At 36.5% G+C, this 16418-nt stretch overlaps 2 protein-coding genes across 4 annotated transcripts; both read left to right on the top strand.

Moving 5' to 3' along the window:
- Positions 1-193: 193 nt before the first annotated feature.
- On the top strand, positions 194-14686 carry LOC140800974 (uncharacterized). Of its 2 annotated transcripts, XM_073155927.1 has the most exons (16): positions 194-1116; positions 2185-2691; positions 2808-2966; positions 3047-5146; positions 5230-5346; positions 5709-5891; positions 5990-6052; positions 7575-7646; positions 7734-7997; positions 8479-8598; positions 10752-10811; positions 13037-13077; positions 13236-13313; positions 13399-13483; positions 14155-14324; positions 14616-14686. In XM_073155927.1, exons 1-15 carry the CDS (start codon positions 277-279, stop codon positions 14281-14283), a joined length of 4818 nt encoding a protein of 1605 aa, XP_073012028.1. In that variant the 5' UTR covers positions 194-276; the 3' UTR covers positions 14284-14324; positions 14616-14686. The 2 variants fall into 2 exon arrangements, with proteins under 2 accessions (XP_073012028.1, XP_073012029.1); XM_073155928.1 differs by lacking the exons at positions 8479-8598; positions 10752-10811; positions 13037-13077; ... (2 more) ...; positions 14155-14324; positions 14616-14686 and having other exon boundaries at positions 5973-6052; positions 7734-7937.
- On the top strand, positions 14613-16292 carry LOC140800975 (uncharacterized). 2 transcript variants are annotated; one of them, XM_073155930.1, is made up of 5 exons: positions 14613-14685; positions 14762-14914; positions 15279-15458; positions 15656-15692; positions 15875-16292. In XM_073155930.1, the coding sequence occupies exons 2-5, from the start codon at positions 14878-14880 to the stop codon at positions 15999-16001; spliced, it is 381 nt and encodes a 126-aa protein (XP_073012031.1). In that variant the 5' UTR covers positions 14613-14685; positions 14762-14877; the 3' UTR covers positions 16002-16292. The 2 variants fall into 2 exon arrangements, with proteins under 2 accessions (XP_073012031.1, XP_073012030.1); XM_073155929.1 differs by having other exon boundaries at positions 14773-14914.
- The last annotated feature ends 126 nt before the right edge of the window (positions 16293-16418 follow it).

The following is a 16418-nucleotide window of genomic DNA, read 5'->3' on the forward strand; positions in this document are numbered from 1 at the left end:
GGGGGTAAATGTAATTAATTAATTTTTATTTTTATGTTTTTAAACATCCGGTTTGGCTGCCAAGTACGCAGACTGCAGTAAATTCCTGCATTTTGCTCTGTATACGATCTTCTCCCCCAGCAGAGGCAGGACCTGACCAGCTGTCCACGCGTCAATAACCCACCAACGTTTCTCTCTCCTCTCTCTCTCTCTCTCTCTCTCTCTCTCTCTCTCTCTCTCTCTCCTTTTCCTTTTCTTTTCTCCTGACTCGAAACCGATCGTCTTCGACCACCAGCAATGGAATCCACCCACCAACTCCTCGATTCCCTCACCTCCCACATCGCCCTCTACCACTCCTCCTCCTCAAACCCTAACCCTAACGTTAACACCATCTCCGCCCCCCGCACCGCGGTGCTCCGGTGGTTCTCCTCCCTCTCCGCCGCCCACCGCCAGTCCTCCCTCACCGTCCTCGACCCCGACTTCATCTCCCTCCTCCTCCAGATGCTCTCCCGCCTCCGCCGCCTCGGAGCTCACGCCCTCTTCTTCATACTCCCTGACCTTCCTTCCACCTCCTCCTCATCTTCCCTCCCCTCCCTCCTCTCCCGCCGCTCCAGCGGCCTCCTCTCCCGCGCAGCCTCTTCAGATTGCTCCGCCGCTGCTATCTCAGACTCCCTCCTCCTCTTCTCCTCCCGCGATGGTGACCCTGGCGAAGACCCCAAACGCTTGCCCCCTCTTGATGCGGCGACGGTGGCGGAGGAGTTCGTGTCTGACGTGGATCGTTTTGTTGAGGTGATGGATGGAATCTCCGGGGGAAAGTTCTTGAGAGGGGAGGAGGGTGGGATTGGAACTGCGCAGTGGCCAGAATTGTCGTGGTTGAAGGATAAGGGATATTATAGCTTGGAGGCATTCGTGGCGAATAGGTTGGAGGTCGCTTTGAGGCTTTCATGGCTTAGTTCTGCGAATGGGGGTAGGAAGGGGAAGGGTGGGAAGGGCGGGAGGGAGAAGCTTGGGGATGCTGGCATTGCGGCGAATGCATTTTGGAGGAAGAAAGGGTGTTTGGATTGGTGGGCTGGGTTAGATCCTGGACAGAAAGAGAGGATTTTGGATGCTTTTCTCGGGAAGGCTGCGAAATCCCTGGTACCACTCTTACCGCATTGGATGTTATCTGGCTAGATTCTGTGTATTTAAAATGGAATGCTAGCCTATCTAAGGAGAGTGAGAAGTTCTTTTTTTTTTTTTTTTTCTTCCTTTCCACCTTTGGATGGTTACTAGTGCTCACTTAATTGTTGTGATTATTGAAAGTTGTTACTTTTGTTGAGAAATGAAACTATAGCCGGCCTCTAATTGATTATGAATCTGGCTTCATAATGGTGAAACATGCTTGTATCTTATTGTAGTTTATTGAAAGGCCCTCAAGGACACTTATACTTCTAAACTACCAAATTTGTCTCACACTATCTGAATAGCTCCATAATATAAGCATGCAAGTCCTAGTCAAAACTGGAAGACATTGATGAAAGGTGAACATTTTATGAATTTCTTTATGGGATAGTTTCTATATTAAAAAAGAATATAATTGAAGCCATAAATTGCTACTTGGACTGCCATTTTAGAGTGAACTCCATGGTTTATACCATGTTGTGTTCTGAAGCTGATTGGTGATCTAAGATTCTATTTTTTAAGTATGTAGAATAAACTTTTGTTGAGACTGTTTGCTTGCGAGTTGCAACCAGTCAAAGGTTTATACTTTCAATATTTTACTAACGAATATTAGTACTGTTAATGTAAGTACTATTTTTTAAAGTCTACTTTTATTGTCATGAATTGAGTAAATAGATAGAGAAACTTTATTTTTTTACTTGTGCTTATTTTGTACTCTTTCCTATATAGTATACATTATATCAAGAACAAGAAGAACTAAATTTGTATCTATCAATTGAGGTTCAGCTGAATTCTAAGTTTCTAACATCCTGGCGAACTGAGAAGAATAAGAGTCGATAATTATTATCATTTGTAGAAAAAACTTACCTTTTATGTGTGAAGAAATTGTAATGTATGGGCACCCTCAAATTTTCAGGCAAATGAGCTTATGAAGGGACCGGGCATTACTTTGAGGAGTGAATTTTATTTTTCAACCCTTGATGTAGAAAAAACTTACCTTTTATGTGAAGAAATTGTAATGTATGGGCACCCTCAAATTTTCAGGCAAACGAGATTATGAAGGGACCGGACATTACTTTGAGGAATGAATTTTATTTTTCAACCCTTGAAGATGGATTGACACTACAAAGCAATTCTAGTATGTCTTGTCAAGGATCAAAGAAATACTTCAGACGGAACCTGGAATCTCACTTTGATTCTATCAGCATCCCATCTTCTGGAACACATCCAAACTTACCCAGATATTTGAAACGATTGCTAGTGATTCAGGAGATTTCTGCTTTTTTCACATGCAACCATGGTCACTATGAAGGCAAGACACTTTTTTTTAGTACACTAGGATCTGCTGAAACAGTATCTGATTATGTACTACGGAAGCTGCGAGGGCTCCTAGTGGTTGTTTCAGTAAATTACATAAATCTTGAGCTTATGGGAGATATGGAGTCAACGGTTATTCCTAAGAATGAAGGGAAGTCCTGTGTAGGCTCTCACAAAGGAAAAAATAAATGTCGCAATTCAAGAAAGTTAGATTCTGGCCCTATGTTATCCAAGGTTGATTCTTTCTTGCTGAAGTCACATTCTTGGGACCATCAACTTTCTTTTTTAATTTTTTTTTTCTTTCTTTCGTTATTAGGCAAACTAAATTGTATTTGGACCTTACTTTCCAGGATCGTGGTAGTGGAAGAAACAATAAAAAAGGTAGCAGCTCTAGGAAGGGCCCCCAAAATATTCCCTTGTTTGTGGAGGATAATCAGAAGAAAGGCACTGTCGTTCCTGTTACACTGCAAAGAAGTTCTGAAAAACAGTCTGTATCGGCCAAAAATAAGGTGGTAACTCATTTATTTTATCTTCATATAAATGTGTGTGTATTATATGTTAAAGTAAAAATACACATTATTATTTGTAGGAGAATGCTATTGGGCTTAGTGACTGCAAAGGTCATGCTGCTAAGAAGAAAAACAGAAAGAAAGGAGCTAAAAATAAAACACCCAGTTCCATAAGAGTCAAAAATTCTGAAACTGAAGACTGTAAAAGTGATGTCCCATCTGTTGCTGATGAAAGAATACAGGAAAAGCTGGTCAAAGTTTCTGCTCCAATACCTCTTAACATTGTACCAAGTAATACTGCAGCCAAGGGTAACCTGTCACCATTTTCAATGTCCTATGAAACATTTAGTGAGCCTAATTTGGTGGATGAAAATCAAATGGTTAAAGAGGCCCGAACAGATGAAGACATTGGCTTTGTTGTGGGAAATGGTTTCACCGGAGCGGAATGTTTTAACAGTTCAAAGATATCCGATAACTGTAACATGCTTGAGCACGTTTTACCATCTACTACAGTAGGTAAAGGGACCTCACTAACAACTTCAGATTCTCTAATGATAGACGATAGTGATCGTTGCAATAAAACAGTTGTAAATGGTGCTGATTCATTGGTAAGATATTCAGGAAACATAAGTAGATCTGAGGTGACAAACGGTATGTTGCCTATGTTTGATCTTGGGACTGGTTTAGTTAACAAGGAACAAGAATATCATGGCATTGAGAAAAGTGACACTGCCCCATTGTCTCTGGGTACTTCAAAGTTGCTTCAATGTGACAATAATTCAGTAGTTCAAAATGAGGGTACTGAATGCTATATTTACAACCACAAAGATCCTACAGGAGGAACATCATATGAGTGGCCTAGCTTAATGCCACTTAGTTTCACATCTATTAATTCACGACATCTTCCTGCTGCCACGGACAGATTACATTTGGATGTTGGTGAGAAAGGGCCCACTCAATTCCATCAGTCTTTCCTTCCTTCAAACAATCATGTAAGAAATTCATCAGTTGAAGGTGGACACAACCAATTGTTACCATCACTAGTGTTGCCCATGAGTTTCGATTGGCCTCCTATGGTTAGAAATTATACTAGATTGTGTCAGAATGTAGCTGGAAGCTATGATTTGCACACTCCATGGAAACAATCTTCACTCTTTTCAGGTTTTCCTGCTCATGGAATTCATATAAATGGAACTTCTATTGATAATGATAAGAAGCATCCTGATGATGCTTTTGACATTTATGATTTGAAAAACACATCAGATTTTGCTGATGATACTGAAAGCTATGGGCTCTCTGAAGAAGAATCTGAGCCGCATGCATTTTCTGGTAGGGACTATAATCAGTTTTTCGGTGGCGGAGTAATGTATTGGAGTCCTGCTGAATATGGTGGAACAGGCTTTTCCAGACCACCATCTCATAGTTCTGATGATAGTGCTTGGGCTTGGCATGAAGCAGATATGAATCGAGCTATTGATGACATGGTTGGTGTTCCTGGATTAGCTTCTCCATATGGTACGAATGATCTTGGTGTTCCTGGATTGGCTTCTCCATTTGAGTCTTTGGGAACTGCACAACAGTCTGTTGGATATGCTATCGGCGGAAATGACATTAATGGGAAGGTTTTGAACTCCTCGTTGGCAGTTTCAGATGGTTCAGAAGAGAAAGCATCAATACCTGTAAACAACTCATCAAGTATTGTTGAAGGATTAAAAGGAGATACACTTCCATACTCGATGCTGCGTCCTATAATTGTTCCAAGAATACCAAGGAGGGGATCAAGATCTGAGTTTAAACTTGGTCTTGATCACAAAAGCCCATGTGTACCTTCTACTAGGAGGGACCTTCCTCACATAAAGAGACCTCCATCACCAGTGGTACTTTGTGTCCCTCGCGTGCCTCGTCCTCCTCCACCTTCTCCTGTTGGAGAATATAGAAAGCGAGGTTTTCCAATTGTTAGGTCTGGTAGCTCTAGTCCTAAACATTGGGGTTTGAGAAGTGTGTACTCTGATGAGAAGAATTCCGAGATAACTCAACTCTGTTTGGATGGTCCTGAAGTTGTTTGGCCTTCTTGGGGGAAAAAAGGGCTTTCTACTACTACAATGGTGCAATCAATTCAGAGTTCTTTGCTGCAGGACCACCTGATCACAATTTCCCAGTTATCTCGTGATAAAGAACACGTGAGCGCATTATCTATTAACTTCCTAATTTTTATTTTAAATTTCAATAGGTGTTGATTTCTATATAACAACTGCTTTTGCAGCCAGATGTTGCATTACCTTTGCAGCCTCCTGATTCTTTGAATTGTCCTTCTTATAATACACCTCTCTCTTTGATGCACAATCTTCTTCATGAAGAAATTGATCTTTTTTGCAAGAAGGTATGCTGCTTTTGAATTTTTTTTCCTGTGTTTTTTCTTTATTATTTGGTAAATCCAAGATGGAGGGAAACCTTAATTTTTCTGTTACCCATATTAAACTTCGCTTAACCGCGTTTTCCTTATTATTAAACTATTGATCTTCTTAGATTGTTAAAGTTGACATGATGTCTTTGCTTTATATTTTTTAAAGAAATTTAGAACACTAAAGCGAAAGGATTACACAGTGGCTTGTTAATCAGATCCAAAGCTTCATACATATGTATTAATTTCAAGTTTTCAACACCTTATGTCATCTTTGAGTTTGTCTAGTTTATTATGGACTCCAAGATAATTGGTTGTTTATCATTGATGGAAAATTTAAGGTCGCTGCTGAGAATTTGATCAGGAAGCCCTATTTTACATGGGCTATCAAGAGAGTCACTCGATCTCTGCAGGTCCTTTGGCCTCGTTCTCGAACAAATATTTTTGGATCCAATGCAACTGGTTTAGCACTTCCAACTAGCGATGTAGATCTTGTAGTATCTCTTCCACCAGTACGAAATCTGGTGAGAACCAAATGATGATTTGCTATTTTTCTTTTCATTGCTGTGATCAGTTAGTTTCTTCATTTGTGCTAATATTCACAGGTGGAATTGTTTGTCAGGAACCAATCAAAGAAGCTGGAATCTTGGAAGGTCGTAATGGTATTAAAGAGACATGCCTTCAGGTAATTTAGTTTGTTTTGCTTTCCGCTTACAAGTTCATTCTTGCATGCCATCTAAATCGTGGCCAGTTAAGTCATTCTACGTATCCATTTATTGGCAATTCACTTGGAAAGAGAAGAACATAAACTGCTGAACACACAATGTATCAAACTAGCTGATGGGTGTTTCTGTTGATTTGTGTTTTTATTAGAAAGTTGTGTTTAATATGTGCTTTCGTCTTTGCTTTGCATTGCCAATCTAATTTGTGAAGATGGAAAAACATTTTCAACTCCTAGTATGTAACTATATAAATTGTTTTAGCATTTCCTTTTGTCTCCATGCATGGTTCACCATATCAGCTGATCCCGATCTAAGTCCGATCTGAACTCTTTATCTCTTTCACTTTTTCTTTTCACTCTCTCTTACTTTTTTTCTTTCTTTTACTCTTTCTATCTTTTTTTCTCTTCTTACATATAATGATTGTTTCTCTAACGGAAAGATCTAGCTCGGTGAACTCCGACGAACTCTAGCGAACTCTGGTATATAATTTTTTAATTAATTTTTTTTATTTCTCTCAGTTTTTCCATTTTTTTCCACTCTCCCTTTTTCTTCTCTTTTCTTCTTCTTCACTGCAGCATGTTTTTTTTTTAATTTTCTTCCACTCATGCTCTTTCTAATCTCTTCTTCTTTTCAATTTTTACTGCACCATAGTTTTTCCTTTTTTCTTTTCTTATTTTTGGTAATTTGTTTTTCTAAATTTTTAGAAATTCTCCTGCATATTTGAATAATATTTAAAATTTTATGTAATTAAAAAGTCCGATCCGATTCAAGCGGCCGATCCGGCCGATATGTATCATTTTTTTGGAAGACCAATCCCAATTTTTCGAACCTTGTCTCCATGTCTCTCCCCTTCTATTCCTGGAAAAAAAAACATCTTTCATTGATCCAGTCATATTCTTGATTGACTATTGTCTACATTTGCTGAAACCTTTTTAAGGACTTCATTTTGACTGTAAGTCTACTCAACATTATGTCTCATTTGACACCTTATGATATCTGCAAATCCCTGATCCACACCCTTCTTTTTTTACCAAAATGCTGTGAGATGAAGAAACATTAATATGGAGTCAAAGTTGTATCCAATCATCATTCATCCAAGTGTATACACCAGAATCGTTCAGATCTCTATCTATCCATCTAAATAGGTACCATTAGTTGGTTCTTCTTTCAATGGGTTGTGTATACTGATTCTTCTTCTAAAAAGTAGGATATGCTAATTTAATGATTGACAAATAAAAAGGAAGCTACTGTGTTTTTGTCTTATCCTGAATGCTTGAAACTTCTCTTATTCTCTTCCCAGAACAAGATGGGATTTCAGACCTACCTGCTGTTGGTCCATCGCTCCTTGGATCAAAGTGTAAATGACATGTTAAAGAAATGTTATTAATATAATAGCTTTTATATTGTGTCTCCTCAAAGTGATGCTACCTTCTTAAAAATATTCTGTGAGGACTGAGTCTGAGATTACAGTGGTTTTTGTTCCAGCACGCAGCAAGGTATCTTGCTAACCAGGAATGGGTTCGAAGTGATTCACTTAAAACAATTGAGAACACTGCAGTAAGCCTTTTCTTATCTTCTACTTTTTTTCTCCTATTCTCTATTGTCACTCTTCTGTATATGTTTTTAATGAAAAGCTTTTTCCAGATACCTGTCATCATGCTTGTGGCAGAAGTTCCTTGTGACATTAATTTCTCGAGTGAGAACTCTTCTATAATGGATACCTTGCAAGTGCCTTCAACCAATATGCCTGGGGAACAAGGCAACCTTTCCAATCCTGTTTTCTCTAGTTCCGAGTGTAGCTCTTTACCTGTGTGTTCAAGAATGAAAGATGCGGCGGAGGTGAAGTCAATACGGCTTGACATAAGCTTCAAGTCACCATCACACACAGGACTTCAGACATCAGAGCTGGTAATTTATAATCTTTATCTATGTAAAAACTTTCTACAGGTATGCAAAGTATTTGTGGATGGATGTTTTTTTTCTAAATATGAGGATTGAAAGTCTTCTAATATGCTCAGTGGTAGAGCACTTTATTCTCCTATACTTCTTGTTATAGGGAATAGTTAGCAGATCAGTGGTTTTCTTTTGTTTAATGCAATCTTACTTTAGAAATTTAGTATCATTAAGATGAGTGAATTTTAGTTTTACAAATTTATGTTATATGGTTGTCATGCTTCGTGAAACTAATGTTTCTTACTCCCACACTAATATTATTTTGTGGCCATAAGAAATGAAACTTTCTCCGAGGGATACATCTATTTTAGTCTTGCCTATTATTAGTCTCATCCATGTAGGATTATAGGGATATAGTAGTGGTGCGAAATTTTACTGGTTGTTTTATCAACTCCAATCTTATTCGTCTTTTATCTTTATTTGTGTAATCGCACAGGTTAGAGAGCTCACTCAGCAATTTCCGGCTTCTATACCCCTTGCATTGGTGCTTAAGAAGTTCTTATCTGATCGTAGTTTGGACCACTCATACTCAGGTGGTTTAAGTTCTTATTGTATGGTGAGTACTGCTTCACCTTCGTGGCCATTGCACCTAGAAATTATTTTCCAAAGAAAAATGGAATAATTTAATGGAGTTGTCGCAATTTCTGATATCATTTTTTTTCATTGAATGACTATTTTCTAGTGTTATGGCTTATATTCCTTGGTGGAATAAGAAATGTGTAAAATTCTAACATAATTCTGTTTCCTCAGTTATTTTGTTCTTGGTTTCTTATAGAAAGGCGAGAGAAACTTTTAGGTAGTTGGTGATAATTTCTTATTAATTTGGTTGTCTGTATATGAATCTACAATTAACACTATGTGGGCTCATAAACTGAATGCATCTTTTACTCCCTAAGTGCATCGTTGAATTAGTCAACAAGGTAAAGGATTTTTATGTCTTTCAAGTTGTATAGAATATTAATGTCTCGCATGTCAGAAAGGGTATTGAGGTCCTTGGCTTATCTCAAATGTCCAGCTTAGTCCAGCCTTCCAACTAGAGGTCAATTGCACAACATCCACAGCTTAATTATCTTTTACAATTGATATAATAGAAACGTGTTAAGAATTATAACTATAACTATTATTAGAGTAGTATGTGAAATGCACATCGCGACTTTGGATAAAGGTTCAGCATTAAAAGGTTGTAGAGAGAAACTGTTAGGCTTAGTACTGGTTCTCAACTTGATTGACTAAATTGCATAAAGTTCAAGTATCAAATTAAATTTTAAATCATGAGAAACAGTGCAGAGAGCAAGTGCCAAGAACTTTGAATTCTCTAGGAGCATCCAATTTTATGTTTCCAAGATCTTGATGCGTTATTGGACATTTAGATATTCTGTGATATTTAGTCTTGTAGCAATAAGCTGCTATCATCATATACTATCTGAACTTGGGTTTTTGCACTTTACTTTCTAGAAGGAAACTTCTAATTCCCTTGGTGAGACAAAAATTGCTCTAGGACATAGTATGAAGACCTTTCATCTGAAGAAAATGGTTTCATGTGTGGTAACCAATATACAATGATATGTCCTCACCTGTAAGTTAGAATGAGTTCCCTCAATATTCTACTAAGACTAATCTCTAAGTATGTGCACATGGACTCCCTTAGAGGTGTGAAGTGGTTTGTAGGTCCTTGAGCGGCAAACAACCTTGAGCTACTATATCTGAAGAAAATAGTTTCATGTGTGGTAACCAATATACAATGATATGCCCTCACCTGTAGGTTAGAATGAGTTCCCTCAAGATTCTACTAGACTAATCTCCAAGTATGTGCACATGGACTCCCTTAGAGGTGTGAAGTGATTTGTAGGTCCTTGAGTGGCAAACAACCTTGAGATATTTGAAGAAAATGGTTTCATCTGTGGTAACCAATATACAATGATATGTCCTCACCTATAGGTTAGAATGAGTTCCCTCAAGATTCTTCTAGACTAATCTCCAAGTATGTGCACATGGACTCCCTTAGAGGTGTGAAGTGTTTTGTAGGTCCTTTAGTGGCAAACAACTTTTAATATGTAGAAATGCCTGAGCTCAAAAAATGGCCTTATGCTTGCCTAACCGTTGCTTCTAGACTCATGTCAAATAGTTTCTCAATATTAAACCCAGCACTTTGACTCTAAATACCTACCTTAGGTAATTTAGGTAATTAGGTCTCCTAGACCAAGTTGAGAAGTAGAAGGACAAACTATTAGGGTACCGAACATGATTAGTTCAAGGAATTGCAAGAAGGTTGTAGAAGAGAGTTTATACCAATTTAAGCTATTATGGTGTTTAATTATTAGTCGGTATACTGTTATTAGTTAATTTGAGGAAGATTTAAACCACCCTTTTTGGAAGCATTGAAATCCCGACCAACCCTTCTCTTCTTTTCTTTCCCTTAAAAATAATATTTGAACAAATTACTAAAATACCATTTATAATGGATGAATGAGAAGAGAGAGAATGATTGGAATGATAGCTGATTGTAGTGATGCCTTTTTATTTTACTTACTATACTAATATAAAGAGGCTTATACTGAAGTAAGCTTATGCTTGTTCCACAAGTGAATTAGGCCATAGGGTTTAACTGAGTAGGTCCCGCATGTAGGGCATGAATCATAATGAACATAAAATATGAGGCGTTAAATATATTTTCCCTAGATTTGAATTTTTATTTTTTTATGACTGCAGGTTTTGTTGATTACACGTTTTCTTCAGCATGAACACCATGTTGGGCGGCCTATCAGTCAAGTAAGTCTTGATGTTTGTCATTTGAAATAGTAACAAGTGTTTTTGTCAATTATACTTTTATTTCAATGTTTTGTTTGTTTATTTTATCAATATGTATTGATTAGTTTTCGTGTACAAAAACCAAAGATAGTTGTGCCGAAGGCATGCACCATGCCAGTCGACAAGGGTGTCCCAACCAGTGCACTCTCAGCATGCCCGGCGTGCCTGCGGATGCCTTTAAGATATTTTTAATAAAAAATCTAGGATATTTAAAGATGTTTTTGGGTCTTCAACATGTCAATCTTTAGGTTTTGGTTTAAATATATGTATTAAAACTTACACTATAGTCTTTTATTTTTAGATTATTTTTGTAAATGACCTATTTTATTAAAGGTATAGCAATAGTTAATTATTTAGCATATAATATGATTGAATATATTTATTAAAATTAATATTAATGAATGAACATTCCATAATATAATTAAAAGTATAATAATATTCAAAACATAATATTAATTAATAATAGTTCAATAGTTAAAATTCATATTTAGTTAAACGTAAATTGACAGGAAGGATTAAAGACTTCATTTGTCGGCATAAAAATAACACGAGAATATTGTGTTAAAGACTATTGATAATATTCAAAGCTCATTCATTATAGTGTTCATTGTAACGTTTCACAGTCTTTATGCAAATACGAATTTTACAATTCTTCTATGATATGATATGGATATTGAATATGCATAGAAATGACCAACATTGCACTAACACACCATAAGTATATGCCGGTTGTGGATATGGAGTATAATAAGTTTGTTGTGGCTCTGATAAGTGTGATTGACATAATGATAATGATGAACTCATATCATTATGTGAAGCTGATAAATTCTATTTCGTGATTGATTGTTGAATAAAGTTGTTATTCTAATAAGAATATACGTAATAAGAAAATGATTAAAGTTGATTAATGAAAACAAGAAAAAAAAATTTCTAAAAAAAAGGCTCCACATTGACACGGGTCTCGTGCCAGGTGCCTTGCCCCATCGATACAGCAAGTGCTGGACGGCCGTGCTAGACGGCCATTGTTGATAGGAACTATTTGATTTATATTAACTTGTATCTAATTGTGAACTATTCTTTGAGCTAATGTAACACATATTGAAGTCTACTATTATATCTAATCATTAAGTCTATTGCATTGATTTCTATCTGTTATTTGGACTAAGTTTATGTTGAATTTTTGACTTTGTATTTTAACTATTTCAATAGCAATAGAAACTTATTGAAGATCATTAATTATTGTTTCAACCTTTACATATGAGTTTAAATGCTCACATCACTAATTTAATAATAATAAGAGAAACTTGATGTAGATCATTAATTATTGTTTCAACTTTTACATGAGTTTAAATGCTCACTTTACTAATTTATTATTAATAATAATGATAATAGGTATTATTATTATTATTTTTTATTTTTTGTGACATCGTGGCAACAAAGCTTTTCTACTGGAAGTCTGGAACTCAAGAATGACCATTAAATTGAAGATACAAGACCATTCACTGTGACCATGAGATGATCATCTTAGAGCGATCAATGTTTAAACATTTGACCTAAAATATTTAAATCTCTACATTGCAAATTATTTTCTCTTCTAGCTACAATTCTAGTCCTTATCTTGGGAAAATAAGCAGTAAGCTACTAAAGTCCTCGCTTGCTGAAACTTATTTTTCTTGCATCTTTTCTCTGTTGCCAATGAAATATCTGGAAGCATTATGAAGCAATGGGAAATGGCTATAGATAGAGCTAAATCATGTAATTGACTTCAGATGGTAAGAAAATGAGGCTTTTTTGATGTTTTTCTTCAAAGTTCTTTACTGTAATTTAAACATACTTAGAAATACGTAAAAATGAAACAGTGAAGGCTGCCGTTCCGACATAATCAAGAGATAAATGATATATACTTTTGCTTTCTTTTATCACATGGAGCTTTGTTGCTTAAATATCTAGGCAAACACCTTAGTTATCTAACAATTTACATTATTCCATCACACCTAAATGCAGAGGGTGAGATTGGTTGCTCAATTGTCCATATGTATGCCCATCTACTATCCTTTTTTCTCATTTTTACTTTACTGGAATTCTGCTAATGCTGACAACAATATGTCGTTTCATGTAATGCTTTTAGCACTGAATCCAGCATCTTCTCTAAAAGTTATTAACTTTTTCTTTTTTGCTTTGGGCAGAATCTGGGTAGCCTTTTGATGGATTTTCTTTACTTCTTTGGGTGAGGATATATTTTATTTAATTAAAATTAGTGATGTGTCTTCAATCTCTTGTTACATGGCAAGATTGCTATGTTTAGTGGTAGGAAATCTTAAGGTAAGAGTTGGTTTGGTAATCAATTAGTGTAAGTCATGATTCTCTTCTTAATATTAATTTCAGGAATGTTTTTGACCCACGCCATATGCGTGTATCTATTCAAGGTAGTGGGGTTTATATGAACCGAGAAAGAGGGCACAGGTGAGAGGGATACTGTATTCGTGCCATAGAGTATTTGTCCATTTTGATGGGCTTTCCTGATCATTTCACTGTTTAAAATTTGCAGCATTGACCCAATTCATATTGATGATCCTCTTTATCCAGCTAATAATGTTGGTAGGAACTGCTTTCGTATTCATCAGTGTATCAAGGTAAGTTGCAAGTTTTCATTCAGCATTTATGTCCTATTCACCAGCTTTGTTATATATAGTACATGATCGTGGGCTTAATTTTCTGAGATAATTTTCTAGAGATCATTACATTATTGTTCAGCTCTAAGCAGTGTTGCTGCAAGCATTTTGCGAGAATCTGGTGTTATTTAGTGAGCTCCTGCATATATGGATTACATGGAGGAATGACAACTAAAATTTTCTTCTCCATCCTCTTATCTATACTCTCCTTTGTTTGCTAAAACTATGTCTGAAATGCTTGCCTGTTTATATCTTTTATATCATTCACAGCTACATCAGTGCAATTATTTTCTTATTTTCGGAAGCTGAAAACCATTGTTGTAGATTTTCATCTAACATCTATATACGCCTTTCGCCACTGAGTCTGAAAGTTCTAGTTTGCTTTGGCTTAGTTAATTCATAGGCTCCCTCTGTGATATTAGTTTTAAACTTGTAATTGGCCAACTGCCTAACCCTGCATTGTTCTATTTCAAAAGGGGTCATGTGTTGTAGTCTTCCAGAAATGGTAAGATGTTCGTAAATCATCTAAGTAGATAATTCACTTGCGTAATGTTGATTTAATGCATAAATATTGATTATAGTTGGAACACTTAATTATGCCTCACAGCATCTATGAAACATGGATATGACAGGCTTTTGCTGATGCCTACTCTGTGCTGGAAAATGAGCTACCACAGTTTTCTGGAGATTGTGTACCAACTTCGGCACCAACTTTCAGGTTGCTTCGGAAAATAATTACCAGCATTGACTGTGAAGACTGAAGAGTAAACTTTGATCATGATTAATGCCCCCGGAGGTACAGGTATTGTACTTTTTAAATTCAAATGCAAATAAAATATGGATATTGCCTTATCAACATATTCTATGTTTTGGTGGACTTAAGTTATTTATTACAGGAAGTCGCCCTCAGACAGCCTCTTTTTTTTATTATTTTTATAGGGAGTTGTTATGCTCTTCAAACATGCAATATCTCTCATTCATCTGCCTTTATTTTGGATTTTGCCATCTCAATTTTTTCTCCCTGATAGCTGGTGATTATGTTCTTGTACATCTATTCATATTTGCGGTTCTTATTTTGGAAAATAATCTGCAGGAGTGAACTGAAGCTGAAGATTTAACTGCTATTTCATTTACCTGGATGGTACTTGAGTTCATTATTGCAGGTGATTTCACACATGACATCTACCACCTCTTGATTTCCCTAAATTGTATTTTTGGATAACTAAAGAGAAGATCAAGGCTTAATGCAGGAAACAGCATAGTAAACCATATATATGGGCTGGCAGGCTATTATGGATTAAGATATGTGCACATGGGACATGTATGGCTGCTGTTCCTAGTATGCTTATTTGCTCATGAAGTTTCTGATCCAACCTTTCTATAACTTTCCTAGTAAGTACAGGCCCACCAAATTTTATATTGAGTTTATTGAGCGGATTATTATTTTAGGAACTTGAGAGCTAAATTTCTGATGGTGCTATGTTCCTGTTTATTGAATAATAGCTGTTGCATAGGTTTATTTCATTTTCAATTATGTGGTCCCGTAGGGTTTGCTATCAGGTTAAAGTTTTTAGTCATTTGAATGTGATGATGATTTGAAATTAAGTTTATACTTCTCCATGTCAGCATTCCGCGTTAATCCCACCTAAAGTCTTCGTCCGTTTATTTTTGCCAATCTTGTTTGATTACACTTAATAGAGTGACAAATTAGTTTGTGACCTGCTTGAAAAATTTTTAAGACTTTGTCGTCTTGAAGGAATTGAGTGGACCAACATAATCCAGATGATTGATAATTACATTGTCTCCACGTACATGAGGATCTTGCTGATTGGGATCTTGGGATGGCAGCATTCGGAAGTATGCATCCTTGCAGTTGTTACTCATGTGACCTCTCTTGGCTCAAACTTATTATCAGCATGCACGGGGCAAGCCTTAAGTAAGTGTCACTCACTGTTTCTGATAATTTATGCAAGATTTAAAGCCATCTTTTGTCCTTGTAGGAGTAAATTCTTATATTTGTCCTTCCAATGATATGTTCCTGAAAGAGCATCTGTAGACGGCAAAAGTTACAACCAGCAGTATGCACATTCAAGTGATAAATTCTTATATTTGTCCTTCCACTGACTTCTGCAGCATGCACACTCAAAGTGATAGAAATGGTTATCTTCAGGTCAGTAGACTTTCCCATGCATGCTTGTTTGTCCTTTATTTTTATTTTTGCTGTCCGTGCTCATTTGCTTGTGTTGATGCATATTATTATATGTGCGAAAGAAGGCAAGCAGAATACAATGTTTCATGCAATATTATACTGATGTTCATTTTCTGATTCATTGATTGTTATTAATGATGCAGAATTCCAGAATCTGTAAATGCAATGAGTTCTCGGAAAAAGATCATGCTCTGTTCAGCTGAAATTGCTTGCAGCACTTCCATACCATGTGTATTGGAAGCTGAATTCTATGAGATTGCAGAGACTTAAAAGTGTTTCTATTAGAACTTGTCTCTCTCCCCGGTGATGCTCTTTGGTTCCACAAATTTGGAGTACCTATGTGATGCTCATGAAGCCCCCTCTACCCTTTTTGGTGTTGCTTCGAGAAAGATCTGCCCTGTTGTATTGTGCATAATATATTATATCAGTCCATTGTTCTCATTGAAGTTTCTTCCCAGACTTCATCTGTTGCGTAATATCACTGTTTCAATTGAACAATATTTGCATCTTATTGACATTTATAACATTTATATCATATTTATAGTGCCCATTTTTTTTTTATGCTGGTGGATTTTAGGAAGTGGTGCTTTTGCATTATTATCCTTTACGCCTCTGTTATCTGTCATATATAAACTACTGGTTTTGGTGTTCCCTTCATCACTCCCTCTGTGTAGGTAGTAGCCCATA

This window comes from Typha latifolia, chromosome 14, assembly GCF_019914945.1.
Source record: "Typha latifolia isolate L0001 chromosome 14, TyphaL0001v2, whole genome shotgun sequence".
Taxonomy (NCBI): domain Eukaryota; kingdom Viridiplantae; phylum Streptophyta; class Magnoliopsida; order Poales; family Typhaceae; genus Typha; species Typha latifolia.

Coding starts and splice junctions, on each gene's coding strand:
- LOC140800974 (XM_073155927.1), top strand. CDS start 277: ATGGAATCCACCCACCAACTCCTCGATTCCCTCACCTCCCACATCGCC. Junction 5,347..5,708: donor TTGATCTTTTTTGCAAGAAG/GTATGCTGCTTT, acceptor GGAAAATTTAAG/GTCGCTGCTGAGAATTTGAT. Junction 8,599..10,751: donor GTTTAAGTTCTTATTGTATG/GTGAGTACTGCT, acceptor TTATGACTGCAG/GTTTTGTTGATTACACGTTT.
- LOC140800975 (XM_073155930.1), top strand. CDS start 14,878: ATGAAGTTTCTGATCCAACCTTTCTATAACTTTCCTA. Junction 14,915..15,278: donor ACCTTTCTATAACTTTCCTA/GTAAGTACAGGC, acceptor GTCGTCTTGAAG/GAATTGAGTGGACCAACATA. Junction 15,459..15,655: donor ATGCACGGGGCAAGCCTTAA/GTAAGTGTCACT, acceptor TGACTTCTGCAG/CATGCACACTCAAAGTGATA.